Below are 14,123 nucleotides of genomic sequence, written 5' to 3'. Positions count from 1 at the left end.
GCCATGTGGCTGTTGGGGGACATTTGCTTGAAATCTGTGCAGTGTGGGCAACACTCTGCGAACTGCCAGTAGAGCAGGATCTTTTTCCCACACCTACAATTACACTCTTTGAAAGCCAATTCAGATTCTCCCATTCTGGCTCACTCCAGTTAATAAAAGCTAGGCTATACATACCACTGCACAGTGGTTTCATTACCACGCCTTGTCAAATCCTCTCATTGTACAAAACTTTGATGGGCCCCAGAGCACATATCGGTGAAACAAAAATGCACTAGAAAAGAAAGACACACAAGATACTTCATATTGATGTACTCTGCCTCTAGTACCACACACCTGTTTAATCGTCCCATATGTACACCGTGATGAGTTCCCAGAGCACTCACACAGAACTTGTGGATTCCAGTCACAACATAAAAGGGTACTACACCTCTCCAGGATACTTATCTTCCTCACTTATAGGATTCCCTGAGAACTCACTTTTTGTTACACAAATAACAACATCCAAATCCAATAGTCTTTATATTCATGTTCCAGTCTCTTTATTAGATCCACATGCTCCTTGTAATCTTTAAGCCCACGCTTTCTGACATGAGTACAAGTCACGTTTTCATGACATCAATGCAACCAATCCGTGTTTCGCCTTTATGGTGTATTCACCTCCGACTTTATCAAGGCTATAAACAAATACGTCACATATCAAATATTTCATAACAAAATGCTGATGGCATAAATGTGCAAAGGCCTGACAACGTAGTAAACAAACAATGCAGGTAAATAATATGTTTGAAACAATAAAGCTCTTGAGAATACCCACATCAATATTAACTGCAAAACCACATGTAACATGCAACTCAATTACATATACAATAAAAGTGATGAACATGCTATAAAAATGGAAAAAGGGAATGGCATATCTTAAGGCTGCTTAATGATGATGAATATTACTAATTATTGATTGATCCTCCCAGATGCCCATGTATGTACACATCCCAGATACCCATGCCTGGACACTACAGTGAACTCCCAGACTCCACTTAGCACAAAGACCAACATTCCATGCATCCACACTCAGTGTTCTAAGGCACGCTCAGCCTGTGCATGCACAGACAAAGCATATCAATACACAGCCATAATGGCAATCCATTACATGAGGACTAATTTGGGAACAGTCTATAATAAGCATGATTGGGAATAGTACAGGTGGTGAGTTATTTGAGCAAACCACAAGATAGGCGAGAGCAGGAGTGAAAGTGCTTGCAGGGGTCAGCATGTAATACAGCTGTTCTAAGAAAAGGCAATCACTCGTTGCACAGGAGCCATATTGAGCACTTGGTAGTGGGCAGAAGCACACATGCATATAGAATGAGCCCATATTGAAACATATGTTACGCAGTTTTAAAATAAACCTGACCATCAGCCTTAAACATGATGTGAACTGAAACGCACTGTATTATCTGAAAAAGTTACAAATTTGATGAAAATGTATTACTTCATGAATGTTTTGCAACTGTATGGTATGCATAACTGTTTAAAAGCTGACATTCCATACTAAATGAACATTTTGTGCCTTAGTCTCATGCAGATTCAGAAATGTGAACTCATCCTGATCCATACTTACCCAGTCGGTGAAGAGAGCCTTGTGTCGGATCGTCCAAAGAAAGAGGTTGGAAGCAGTCATAAATATTTATGTGCTCTTTATTGGGGACATACTGAGGTTCCATAGTTCATTTATGAAGCACAAAGTACCACAGTATGGCAAGAATTCTGTGATTTACTTATGTCTGCAATTTCCTTTCATTAAAAAATGTATTTTTTACCTAATCATTGAGGCTCAAAATCTGCTCTTATTGTTCATTGAACCAGAGATGCAAAGCTTCCTAGTCTTCACATGGTTGCTTATCTCTTATACTTCGTCAGTATTTTGGTTGTGTCCAGGACATTTAGCTCATTAGGCATATGTTGTCAGGTTTAATAATGCGCTCACATTCATAACAAAATCAAACGAAAATTTCTATGGATCTTGACAACCAATTGAAAGCGTTGTCTACGGTGTAAAAATGAAGTAGATTTATATAGCATAGATTCTGAGCAAGAGCAATTAAGACGCATGCTGCACAGGGATTGCGCTCTCGGGCTGCAGGATGTGAATCCAAGTGTTTATTGTAAACTGAAATTGTGTAGCTCAGTTCAGTCTTCACACGCATCAGGACTGACACTTTTGCTTAAAATATAAAGCAGGATTGTAAAGTCTGAGGTTGTCACCCTCTTTTATAGCACAATCAATTTATTGTCAGCCACCAACAGAGACAAATTACTGCTGAACTCTCTTAAGTTCCCAAATGCCCACACAATATTTCAAAGAATGAATTGGGAAGAAGTAAAACAATACAAATGCATCACTTTAGGTGGCTTTAAACTACTGACGTGTTCTCATAGTTCTGTCTTTGTTTCAGCTCGTCTGTATTGCTGAGCCTACTGCATGTTTAAAAATAATTTGATACAACTTGTGTTGTTCCTTCCTAAAGGTCTGTGTGATATGTTGATGATAATTTAATAATTGTTTTTTTTAGTGTCACTAATTTCAGTGCCTTTTGTACTCTAGATGCGTTTTTTAATTGGGCTGTATTGCCATTTATAAGACTGTACACAAAGAAATAATGGTGCAGATAAAGGTATGCCTACCCGTCAGGCACTCTTACACAGTGCAGCATTATGTATGTATAGCCATACAACCAGATTGTAAAAGGACTTTAATCTTGTCATCTGCGCTTTCTGATTGATACTTTTAACTGCAGACTGCTCACCTTTAGAATATCTCCAGGCACCAGACTGGATCCTGAAGATTTAAACACCATTGCTCCTGCGTGCCAGTAGATAGATTAATGCAGCTCTGAGTTGAATGTGTTCCTCCCCAAAAGTAATGAAGAACCGACATGTAAGTGCCAGGCACGTGCATCAACATCAGTTCCTTTCTTTACATGCCTCTGAACACAAATTGGGAGGTCGCTCCAAACGTTTTCCTCATAGGTTTTTCTTAAAATTCTGCAGTTTTTATCAGTGTGCAGGAAAGCTATGTCTCCTCCTAAAACTAAAGGCTGTAGGAACTGTCACAATCAGATGACTGTTACAAATCCACACAAGGCATGCCTCTGGTGATTCGATTCAGGGCAAAGTACCCAAGCTCTGGTCGAAAGCTGTTCGTTGTCGAACTTCGGAGGAAGTCACAGAAGTCCCACTTGAAGTCAAGGGCACAGGCCCGTTCCCTCTCCCCAGTCTGTTCCTGCGACGGGCTATACTTGTGGTCCAAACTTTCCGACAAGTCAAAGCAGAAGCACAAGAAGGCCAAGAGGGATCAGTCGGACTGGTTGGTGACTTTGGACCTACAGGACACCTACTTCCATGTACCCATCCTGCAGTCCCACAGACTCTACTTGTGCTTCAAGGTAGGCCAGGAGGATTTCAGTTTGCTGTACTTCCCTTTGGTCTCATCAGTACCCCTTGGGTGTTCACAAAAATGGTGGTTGTCCCAGCAGACCTTTGGAGATTGGGGATTTCAGTTTTCCCCTACCACAACAAGTGACTGTTAAAGGTGAGTTTGCCACAGTCAGTCATAGACTGATTTCACTGGGGTTCATTAGCATCATGCCGAAGTCACATGTGACAAAGGCTACCTTTCATTAGACCTGTTTTCCATACTGTGCGGTTCCGGGCCTTCCCTCCATCACAACTAGTCCAGAACATTTGGGCTATTATTCCAATATTTTGGCCTTGGTCTTATGTGCCACTGAGAGTGACTTTCAGACTTATTAACCTCTTGCATCCCATTGTCAACTTTGCCAGATGGCTAATGCAGTCTCTGCAATGGGACCTGAAGTCGCACTGGACCTGTTGGATTCCATCCAGATTTTGGAGGAGATTGCAAAATGATTTGCAATGGTGGCTGCTCAACAGCAGTTGGATCAGAAGCAGACCCCCTCTTCCTTCCCTACTCAGATGCGACAGTGGTGACGGAACCGTCATTACTGGTATGAGGTCATCTGGAAGAAACAGAGATGAGTAGTCTTTGGCAGAGACCCATCTCCACATTAACGTACTGAAGTTGTGGGCCATTCGACAGGCGCTGAAAGCCTTCCAAAGAGAGGCTTGTTCAGATCCTCGTAGATGGCAACACTTCCTTATGGTACTACAACAAGCTGAGCAAGTGGGTCCTGGGTCCTGTGCCAAGAGGCACTTTAACTCTGGAGCTGGCTGGAGCTTCAGGCTCTCTTCCTGATTGTGAATCACCTGGGCTGACTAACTCAGCCATCAGTGCCTGGCAGATCAGAAATGGTGGTTACATCTTGAGGTTGCACAAGGCATCTTCCATCAATAAAGAGAACCCTGGCTAGATCTTTTTGCCACCGCAGAGAATGAACAGTGTCAAAACCTTTGCCTGCTGGAGTTTCTAAGAAGGCGTTCATTTGAGATGAATTCCAGATAGAGTGGAAGATGGGATTCCTGTATGCCTTTCTGCCCTGAGTTTGGAAGAAGGTGAGGAATGACTGGGCTCAAGATATTCTAGTGGCTTTGGATTGGGCAAGGAGAGTGTGGTGCCCGGAACTTGTGGCCATTATCATCTGTCCTCTGAAGACGCTACTGCTTTGGTAGGATCTCTTGACCAGCTGCACGGCATGGCCTTGCACCCAAACCTTTGCAATCAGTACCTTGATGTATGGAGATATCGTCGTCCTAAAGTTGTGGGTGTCATCCTTTCTGCTAGGCATCCCACTACCAAGTCTGTCTATGCCAGGTGCTGAGACAAGTATGTGGCTTTGTGTGGCACTTGCAGTATAGACACATTACAGGAAAAAATTGTTCGCTGTCTTGTTTATTTTACTTCTGGCCCAGCAAGGACTTTCAGTGATCACTGTTAAAGGTATCTTGTCAATTTTTGTTTTTTATTTTTACATTTGCTGGACCAGCTGTCCCTGTTCAAATCACCTGTTGTAATGAGGTTTATGAAATGTTTGACTCATATGTTTAATCTCAAACCCTTTGTTATGCCATAGTGGGATATTAGTTCGATCCCCACTTTCAGTCCTTTCAAACCAATGCTGTTCACTACGTCTCCTGACTCTGAAGACTGTGTTCTTGATTGCAATAACATTGACTTATTGCATGAGTGAACTCCAAACTCTCTCTTTGCAGGTGGCCTACACCACCTTTTCTCAGAAAAAGTAGTGTTTATGACCTGGGTGGCCTTTTTGCTAAGTGCTGTGACTGCTTTCCACATTGGCCAATCTGTCACTCTTCCAGCGTTCTTTGCTCCCCGTTGAAAGGGGAAAAGAGACTCCAACAGCCTACACCAATCTATCATATGCGGCTTTATTGCCATTAACAGGGCAGAATGAAGACAGCACTGAGCCACACAGCGCTGCCCACTAGCGTGTATGAGCAATGCTGTATAAATCTTTTTCGCTGTAGCCTGATGCCTAGAAATATTACAAAGGTGAGGAATATGCAGTTAGATAGAGTATCCACAACAAAGAGTGTTACCAAAGGTAAGTAACTTGTTCTTCAGTGCAATAAGCTTGCAAATGAGTGTAGGTAGTGGTCTTTCAGTGAATTATAAAATGAAGTCCTAATTTATGCAAACTTCATATTACTAGAAGGATGACTTAGCAAAGAATCTATAACTCCACACCCCATCATAGGATTGTCTGCCTCTGATCAATTTCAGGCCATTTTCAATTTAGAAAAGCCTTGAAAACTCTCCTTTTCTTCAGTTTTGTCAGCTCCTTCTGCAGCAGTGCACCTTTTTACTGCTCCAGTTACAAACCTGACATATGTAAAAGAAAAATAATAATGTTCTGAAATTATTTTGTCTTGATTGATTTTTCAAGCACTTCCAAATGCTTTGTCATTTACCTGAAACTGTTGGATTGAGGTGGACCGCCTGGCTTTTTATCGAAATTGGCATGTCAACTGGGACTTTTTTGTAAGCTGTCTTGAGATTTCAAACTTTTGCATTATATCACTTCATCATCATTTTATCCGTTTCTTTATAGTGGTGTTGTCCGGCAACACTTTCTCATCTCTTTCAGTATCTTTCAAGAAATCTCTTGGTAGTTTTGTTGGTGTAGTTTGAATTGCACCCCATTCTCTGCCATGTTCTGTCTCTGTTTTTGCATCTATGGTTCTCTTGAAGAAGCTTCTTCATTTTTTCTATCTCACTGTAATATTGCAAACCTATTAATATTGGAATAGTGTTAACATCATCAGTCTCTTAGATTAGTGTGGCTAAATTATCGGTTTTAGTTCCAGCACCTATCACTAAAAAAGGGTACAGGTGAAGTTTATTTGTTACCAAATGAAGAAATAAAGCATGGTACAACATCAGCCCTATCTCATGACAGGGCTGATGTTGAATACATGACAGCTAAAGACTTGAGAGCTAAGTCGCAAGTGGACATCTGCTTGCCTGTCCACATATTTTGTTGTGCTTAAAAGTGTACTTGGTTAATGTACAATAAAAAACCTTTGTTTACACTCTTAATTATTTTTTGAAGACACAGTGCCAAAAGTGTGCATAGATTTCTTTTTGAGTAGGTAGTTTCCCAATTTTACCTCTTGCTTTCTTATCATGACCTTGTAAATTGTGTATTCTTCTTGTGATATGGGCTGCTCGGCTTTATGGCTCTTTTAATATCCAGATGGTGAGACTCAATAATGAGACCCCTCTTCACAACTCTCCTATTATCAGAAAATATCCACTGGTGCCTTGGCAGTCTGTCTCTACAAAGTTATCTGTGGACCCCCATATCGGGTGACTGAGCCCACGTGAATCTGCCCCAAATCTGAATTTAAATGAGTCTTCTATTTTTTTCTGTCTACTGACAGAATGAGAACATGGGATCTTGAATTCAGCTTTTGCGAGCCCTCTCAACCAGTACACCTAAGTCTTGGATGGCTTCCAGCATACTAATTCTTCCAAGCCACAGCTGACTCTGCTCGCCTTTTCAATGTTAAGGCTGACATCTACATGCTCCCATAAAGTGTCAGTTCCTTGCTCTCCCTTTCCACAGAAAACAAGCAATGCAGGCTCATTTTTGTAAGTAACATGTCAACCAGCTTGCATGCTGGTTGAGAGCTACACAGCCACCTTCCCCTACCCTGTGATTATTGGGGGGGTGTTGTCCCACACAACAAATTGAAACTAGCTGTCTTCCCCTTTTGCCCTTTTGTGTACAATTCAGTAATTCAGTAATATGTTTTAACCATTAGCACTTAAGGTGTCATGCATGGCCACTTTATTTGTTGACATATCCTTCTTTGGCAGTCAAATAATGTAAGAAGCTGGCTGTTTATATGGTATATAAAAATGAGATATACTGGCAAAGAGTCATGGGGTTCCCTTACTAGTGGACACGGCTTGCGCTAGCAGTCCCAAGGTGCTCCTTTAGGGGGGGCAGTGTGGCCGAGCAGCCTTAGCCTTATCAGAGAGGAGTGTGAGACATTTGTAAATACACACACATAGTCAATAAATGAGACACAACTCAATAAGGAGATCCACATCAATTTGCAAAAATAACAAGTATCTTTATATATGTTTTGGCACCAGAATCAATACGATCAGGTAAGTACGTTTTGCAAGAGAAATCTTTACAGCTTGAAAGCTGTATTGTTATCCTATGGAGGAACAACAAATACGGGAAACGGGTAGAGTACAGCGACTTAAGGGCCCAATCTCTTACTTGAGGCAAGTATTGGGCAAGGATCACACCACACAGCTCTTGGGCATCGGGTGCCCAATGTTAAGTCAATGGGGGATCGGTCTAGTTGGAACGCCGCTGCAGTTTAGGACTGGGAGTCCAGTCAGGGTTAGCCACTGAGAGGGCTCAGGTCTTGTGATGCTCGGGGAAGCAGGGACATCAGTGGTCCTCTTCTACTTGGTCTGGGCATCCGGCTGCAGAGTTTTCTTGGACCATAGGGTGTCGGTCACGGTGGAGGGGGCCCACAGAAACAGGCGGCAGACGTGGACTGGAGGACCAGTCTGGGTAAACCAATAAGTGGGCTCAAGTCTCATGAGCCTGGGGAATGCAGAAACACCAGTGGTCCTCTTCTACTTGGTTCAGGCCATCTGGGTGCAGAGCTACAGTGGACCGCTGGGTTGCTGTTACGGGAGGCTATTGCGGGTTGGTGGGGGGCTGCATAAAGAAGCTACAGGTGTCAGTATGAACGTATCAGTATTTGCATTTATGGTATTTCTAGAGCGCATTAGACCAGTAGGCATCAAAGCGCTAAAAAACAGAGATGAAACAGAGCGAGCAGTTGCAGCCCAGAACAAACAGCGGTTCGGCTTGGAAGAGAAAATATCCCTTTTTACCATAGTACCAACTCAAGATTTTTATACAGCGCCTTCCTCAAGGACAATCTGTAAAAGAGGGTTCTGATATCACACAAGGAATAATAGTGCTAGATCTTACATAAACTAGTAGAGGGACAGTACATCTACCACCTGGTCAAAAAAACAAATGTCGTTGCCTACTTCTGTAAGGACATAGGTCAAAGTGCGGTGACTCCCCCTTGTGTTCTCCTTTAGGCTACCACAGAGTTACCTTTCATTTTTTGCTAGAAGTTCTGAGACACAGAAATCAAATTAACATTTGGATCAGAATTCAAAGGTTAGAGCTCTTCATATAAAAGAAAGGTGTATAATACCAAGCTGAGTTGGATGACTGTTGTTTGTCTTCTAGCACTGTTACAACTCAGTGGTTCAAAGTTCATATTGATTTTGGTAATGTATTACCCACAACACAAACAAACGCCACATCAATCCTGAAGATGATTTCTGTTTTCTTATTCCGAGTTCCTATTCTCTTCATTGCCAGATACATTTAAGTGTGTTTTTTTTTTTTTTTTTTAAATTGTGAGCAGGGCAGTATGAATTTGTGTTTCTGGGTAGGTTTTAAGCACATTTTACTAGTTAGGAAGCAACTGCTGACTTGATCTCATTCTTTCATTAGAACTTCTGATTTCTCATGATTGAAATATTTTAAGGTACTTGTGGGTCTACATTCACAAAGCACAATACCTTTGTGTGTCCACTACTACAGTGGATTTAAAGAGTGAGGTCCTGCATGTAAAAAGAAAGCTGACTTCTTTATCTGTAGCTTTGACTTCACAATATTTTGTTGTAGGCCATTAGAAGGGTCCCTTGAGACGTGGAAGGAGGTTTATTGGAATTTGTAAAACATTAGAGACAATACTCCACTTATAGTGTCTTTAACTCTTGTTTATGGAGAGCTAAATCCCGCTTACATTTTTCTGCACAAGCTTTTACATATTACAAGTTTCAAATTAGGAATCACTTTAGGAGTGATTGCTTTGTTTAGACATCGCTCTGCTTATTTAGCCTTTACCATCTCGTTGCTTGTGCTGCTTAAAAAATGGTAATCTGCTGTGCCATTTTGCCCAGTTCACAAGTGTAAAAATTGGAAGGCCTAGAAAAAGAAGCATTTGCAATGCAGTGGGTCTCAAGTTTGCTCATGTTACAGCTATTAGCGTTGTAAATTCCGAAATGGACTTTTTTTGCCACATAAAATGAAAAATAAAACTGTTGACATAAGCAAGTCAGTTCAAAGCGCCACAGCTGCCGTCAGACACAAAAGGAAAAAGAAGTTTGCTCACAGTCAAACATATCTGCAAACGTGCAGTTATCCATGTAATACGCTCGGTGGCCAAATCGGTAAAAAAAACTGCCCTAAGGAGGGACAAAGGTAAGGCTTTTTACCAATGTCATCAAAGGATTTTTGAAAGGCAAGTCCACGAAGGAGTGAAAGTGATGGGTATGAGGTGGGTGTGGTTAACCCAACTAGATACCAACAGGTCGGAAAAGCAGCACTTGTACACTGCTATGCTCGACCTAATGACTGTGCCCTTTTAATTTGAACATAGTGCCTAAACCCAGATTCATTCCCTCTGCTCTACTATGTTAAACCGTTGCTTGTCATTGAGATGTGAAAATATAAATTTTTTCTTTTCTTGTTGTATTCCGTTTTTAATGTTTTTTTTTTTTTTTTTTCATTTTCAGCTTTCTTCGGTTTTGACCAGTGAAGTGCATAGTGTCCGAGCAGGACGCCATCTTTCTACCAAACTGAATATCTTAGTACAGCAGCACTTTGACTTAGCATCAACCACCATCACGAACATCCCCATGAAGGTACTCTGACCTCCTCCACCGATTTAATGTTCGGACAATTGCATCTCTCGCTAATATTGCTTTGTTTTTTAACATTTATTTTAATTCTTAGTTTTTTTGCATTGTTTCCTCTTCATAATCATATTTTCTGTTTTGCTAGCCCACGTTTAATGTCTGTGATCAGGTCAGTACATTTTATGGAAAAGGAAAAATATTAATGAAAAAAGGGCCCCAGATCAAGCGGCTGTATTGTACTGTGACCCGTTTAGACGTAGCTTCCCAGGACCTATTGCAGTCCGATAAGCTTGTCTTGTTTGGTGTCTGTCATTATTTTCCTGTAGTTTGCCAACTAGCTAATTCTTACCCTATGTATTCGAATAGTACAGTAGAATGTTGCTTCCTCAGTATCATGTCGATGCCAATATCAACTGTCTATCAAAAACACACTACGTTTTGCCTTTCAGTTATCACAAGTGGTTAAATATGAATTCTCCAACATTATTGACATTTTGACAAATGTATTAGTTCTTTTTTTTTTTTTTTTGCTACATTTCGTCTGTTTTCTTATTTGTAAAGTTAGTTAGAAGAAGTGTCAGGTGACCATAGACCATTGTTGCCGATTTTAAACGTAGCAAAAGCTAACTGCATAACTCAAAATATATGAATGTTCATTTTTTCCTTGATTCTTCCCTTTCACATTTTCCATTCTTGAAAGACTATAAGTTTAGGGTATGGATTGATGTGGTTCAAGCTGTATTAAAATCTCTTTTTTTAAATACCTTTATTGACTGTAAAGAAAAAAAAACAGCAAATACTACAGAAAAAAGCAACATGGAGCATCTACGGTGTCACCATCATAAGTTTCAGTTCGGGCAGCATCGAACAATACAAGTTTAGAATAGCTAAGGAAAGGCAGGACAGTTAACAGAGGAAAAAAGAGGGGGTGGGAGAGGTGACTAATACGCATCCAGATCTACCCCGGCACAGCGCTTCCCTTAATAATAATAATCAGGACAAACACTACTGAGTAATCAAGCCGGACAGTCTTACATAGTAGAGGTAGCACCCACATCCACCTCCTCATTCCGACAGACCTCAGACCCCAAACCATAGTATTGCATCCATGGTTCACATATTTTACTGAATTTGCACCCCCGCTCTTGTATGTGACCCTTTCCGTACCCATATACGTAACCATGCCATCCTTCCATTGGCTCATTATGGGGAAAAGTGTGGAGGCGGTTCCCGTGCACCTCAGTGTTTCGCTATGTCTCGTTTTGCAACAATTAATACTTGATAAAGCAACAGGAGTTTAGCTCTATATATATCACTTTCAGTGGGGATTCCCCGCCATATATATTCTGGGTCTAGTGGGACTTCTACCTCCAACACAGCCTGTAATTCTTGAACAATGGCTGACTAGCATGCCTGAATGATGAGACAACTCCAAAGAGTATGCAGGAAGTCTTCCCTTCTCCGCATACATTGCAGGCACTCCGGTGAGGCTTCTCTTTCTATTCCCTGTAATCGAGCCTGATCGCAATACATTTTATTAACTATATTGATTTGTACCAGGCGGAGAAAGGATTTTATTACAGCTTCCCGAGGATGCATCAAGGTTGCCGCCCAGTCAGTGTCATCTGTCTCACCAGGTCTGTTATCCACTTATCACACAGCTTGCCTAAAGTATTAGGGATTTTGTTATTAATGGTTTTAGAAGAAAACCAGATGGCCTTAGCCTGAGCTATTCCATACGCAGCGTCCTTCGGGCGGGGCATACTCTTCCATCGCAACCTTATCTAGCTCCTCAGCCAACCAGGCATGATGGAGCTGCACAAATTTCAGATATTGATTTTGGTGCAAGTGGTATTCCTGGTGCAGAGAGGGGAATGGCATAAGAGTCCTATCATATAATACATCCCCTACCTCGGAGATGCCAATCATATCACAGGAGCTAAAACCATGCAGCTTACCCATTTCCTTTAGCACTCCCCCCACTAGGTTGTTTTCCTAGTAACCTTTGACTCCCATACTATCATCTTGGAGGCTCTCCGCCACAAGCCTAATGTTACCTGCTTTGCTGGCAATAGCCTGCTCAAAACTGTAGCCCCATAAATATAGTGTATAGGGGAACGTGGCTGGAACTGGGTCCTCTCCAGCGCATATGTTGGGTGCTTCTGGGTCATAAACAATCATTCATTATTTGGTGTCAGATGTGTTGCCCAGTAGTGAGCCCGGATAGTTGAGAGGGATATCCCCCATTATAGGAATTCTGCTGAAGCATTCTCAATGCAATTCTTGGGTGTCCTCCCATCCCAGAGGATTAGCCCTACCTCTCTATGTATTTTGTTAAACATCTCTTCTGGATTCGTGTAGTGTGTTCTGGAGGCTGTACAGCAATTTAGGCAGCGTAATCATATTGAAGAGGTCCCCCCTACCCAGGAAGGTTATAGGCAGCCTACACAAGTGCTCCGAATCACCTCTGAAGGCCTCGTATATCCATCCAAGGTTAGCAGCCAAAACATACATTTCTGTCAGTCATAACCTGCATACCTTCATCCTTAAAGCTCACTGTTTCTAGCCACAAATTACCCAGCAAGGCAGCAGAGTCTAGGGTGCCATATGGATTAAAAGCACCAATTTCGCCCAATATATTTTATATCCTAAGTAGCCACTGAAGAGCTCTATAGTTTCAAAGACTACCGGAAGTGTGGTCTGTAGCTCGGTGACATAGAGGAGAATATCACCCACATATAGCGAGACCTTCTCCTCCGATGAGTAACATGACAGGGTCAAGACTGATTGGCATATGGCCGGGCCAAACACTGGTGGCATGGTGAGCAAAAGAACGATGGATTAAACCCGAAACTGGAACTGGGAGAGAGTGTTAGAAAAGTTTCAGCACTTCGCTCGTCATCCTTTTGTGTTGAAAAAACTTTAAGGCACAGTTAATCCAAGACATTGTTATATGTATCTGTCAAAATACATAAGTGTATGTTTTTCTATATTTTTATTTACATACATTTCAAACTAAACAACAATTTTTGTTTCTACAATGTTCCTTATACAGTCACAATACAATCCTACTTTACTGGTAATCTCTATTTCACTAGTATATTACAGCTAGGTTCAGGTCAGAGATGCTCATGATGCAGTGCTGTGTTAATATTGAGTAATGGCCATATATTTCAACGAAAATGTGTTATAAAAGGTCAATGTAAAATGCATTTCAGATGTTGTATCACTGTGGACTTCGGTTCTGATTAGGAATTGTGTACAGCCTGGTTCCTGTGTAGACTTCTGCTACACACAATTTTAAGTTATGTAGTGTTTCCACACTAGGATTTCTCTGGTGTTGGAACACTTGACTAGGCATGATTTCACCAGCCAGAAAACTTGGCCTGCAAAGTTATATGCAGAAATTCTGACTGGTAATGAAAATACCTGCCAATCAGAATCTTCATTCATAATTCATCCTCACCCGTAATTGGGCTCTTAATGGAATACATACTTTCAACTGCATAATTTCACACTCAAACACATAGGTATGTTCTAAACCTTACTTATCTGAGGACGCTTTCGCCTGTGTGTATTTTTGGCAGTCATCCTCATATTTCAGATCAACTAGAATTTCAAGGTATTCATAGGAGAAGTTGTGGACTACCTCGGATGAGCCCGCAGGTTATGCCACATTAGAAGTTAAAGCTTGTCCAGTGTGATCTAATCTTGGAAATATTCATTAATCTGGGATGAAACCTGTCACTGTTCATGAGGAACTGAAGTCCAGACACTGCAGTTGTATTGCTGAAAACTAAAGTGCAAAGTGGATTTTGGTGGTCATATTGCACACCCATCCAGAATAAACCTAGGAATGTCTGCCTGCCTATTGGCAAGAGAGCATGTCCTTTTTCATGTACCACTCACCATTTGCTGCAGATAAATG

At 41.4% G+C, this 14,123-nt stretch overlaps 1 protein-coding gene across 3 annotated transcripts in view; it reads left to right on the top strand.

Annotated features, from left to right (window-relative positions):
* Positions 1-14,123, top strand: part of INTS13 (integrator complex subunit 13) — a 196,837-nt gene that overhangs the window by 83,051 nt on the left and 99,663 nt on the right. For all 3 annotated transcript variants that reach the window (XM_069228607.1, XM_069228609.1, XM_069228608.1), the window contains 2 exons: positions 1,573-1,663; positions 10,073-10,201. In XM_069228607.1, the coding sequence (XP_069084708.1) occupies positions 1,573-1,663; positions 10,073-10,201 (220 nt within the window). The remainder of the gene's footprint in view (positions 1-1,572; positions 1,664-10,072; positions 10,202-14,123) is intronic.

The sequence above is a fragment of the Pleurodeles waltl genome, chromosome 4_1 (genome assembly GCF_031143425.1).
Source record: "Pleurodeles waltl isolate 20211129_DDA chromosome 4_1, aPleWal1.hap1.20221129, whole genome shotgun sequence".
NCBI classification, from domain to species: Eukaryota; Metazoa; Chordata; class Amphibia; order Caudata; family Salamandridae; genus Pleurodeles; species Pleurodeles waltl.
Note: the sequence above shows the minus strand (reverse complement) of the source record. Positions and strands in the feature narration are given on the sequence as shown.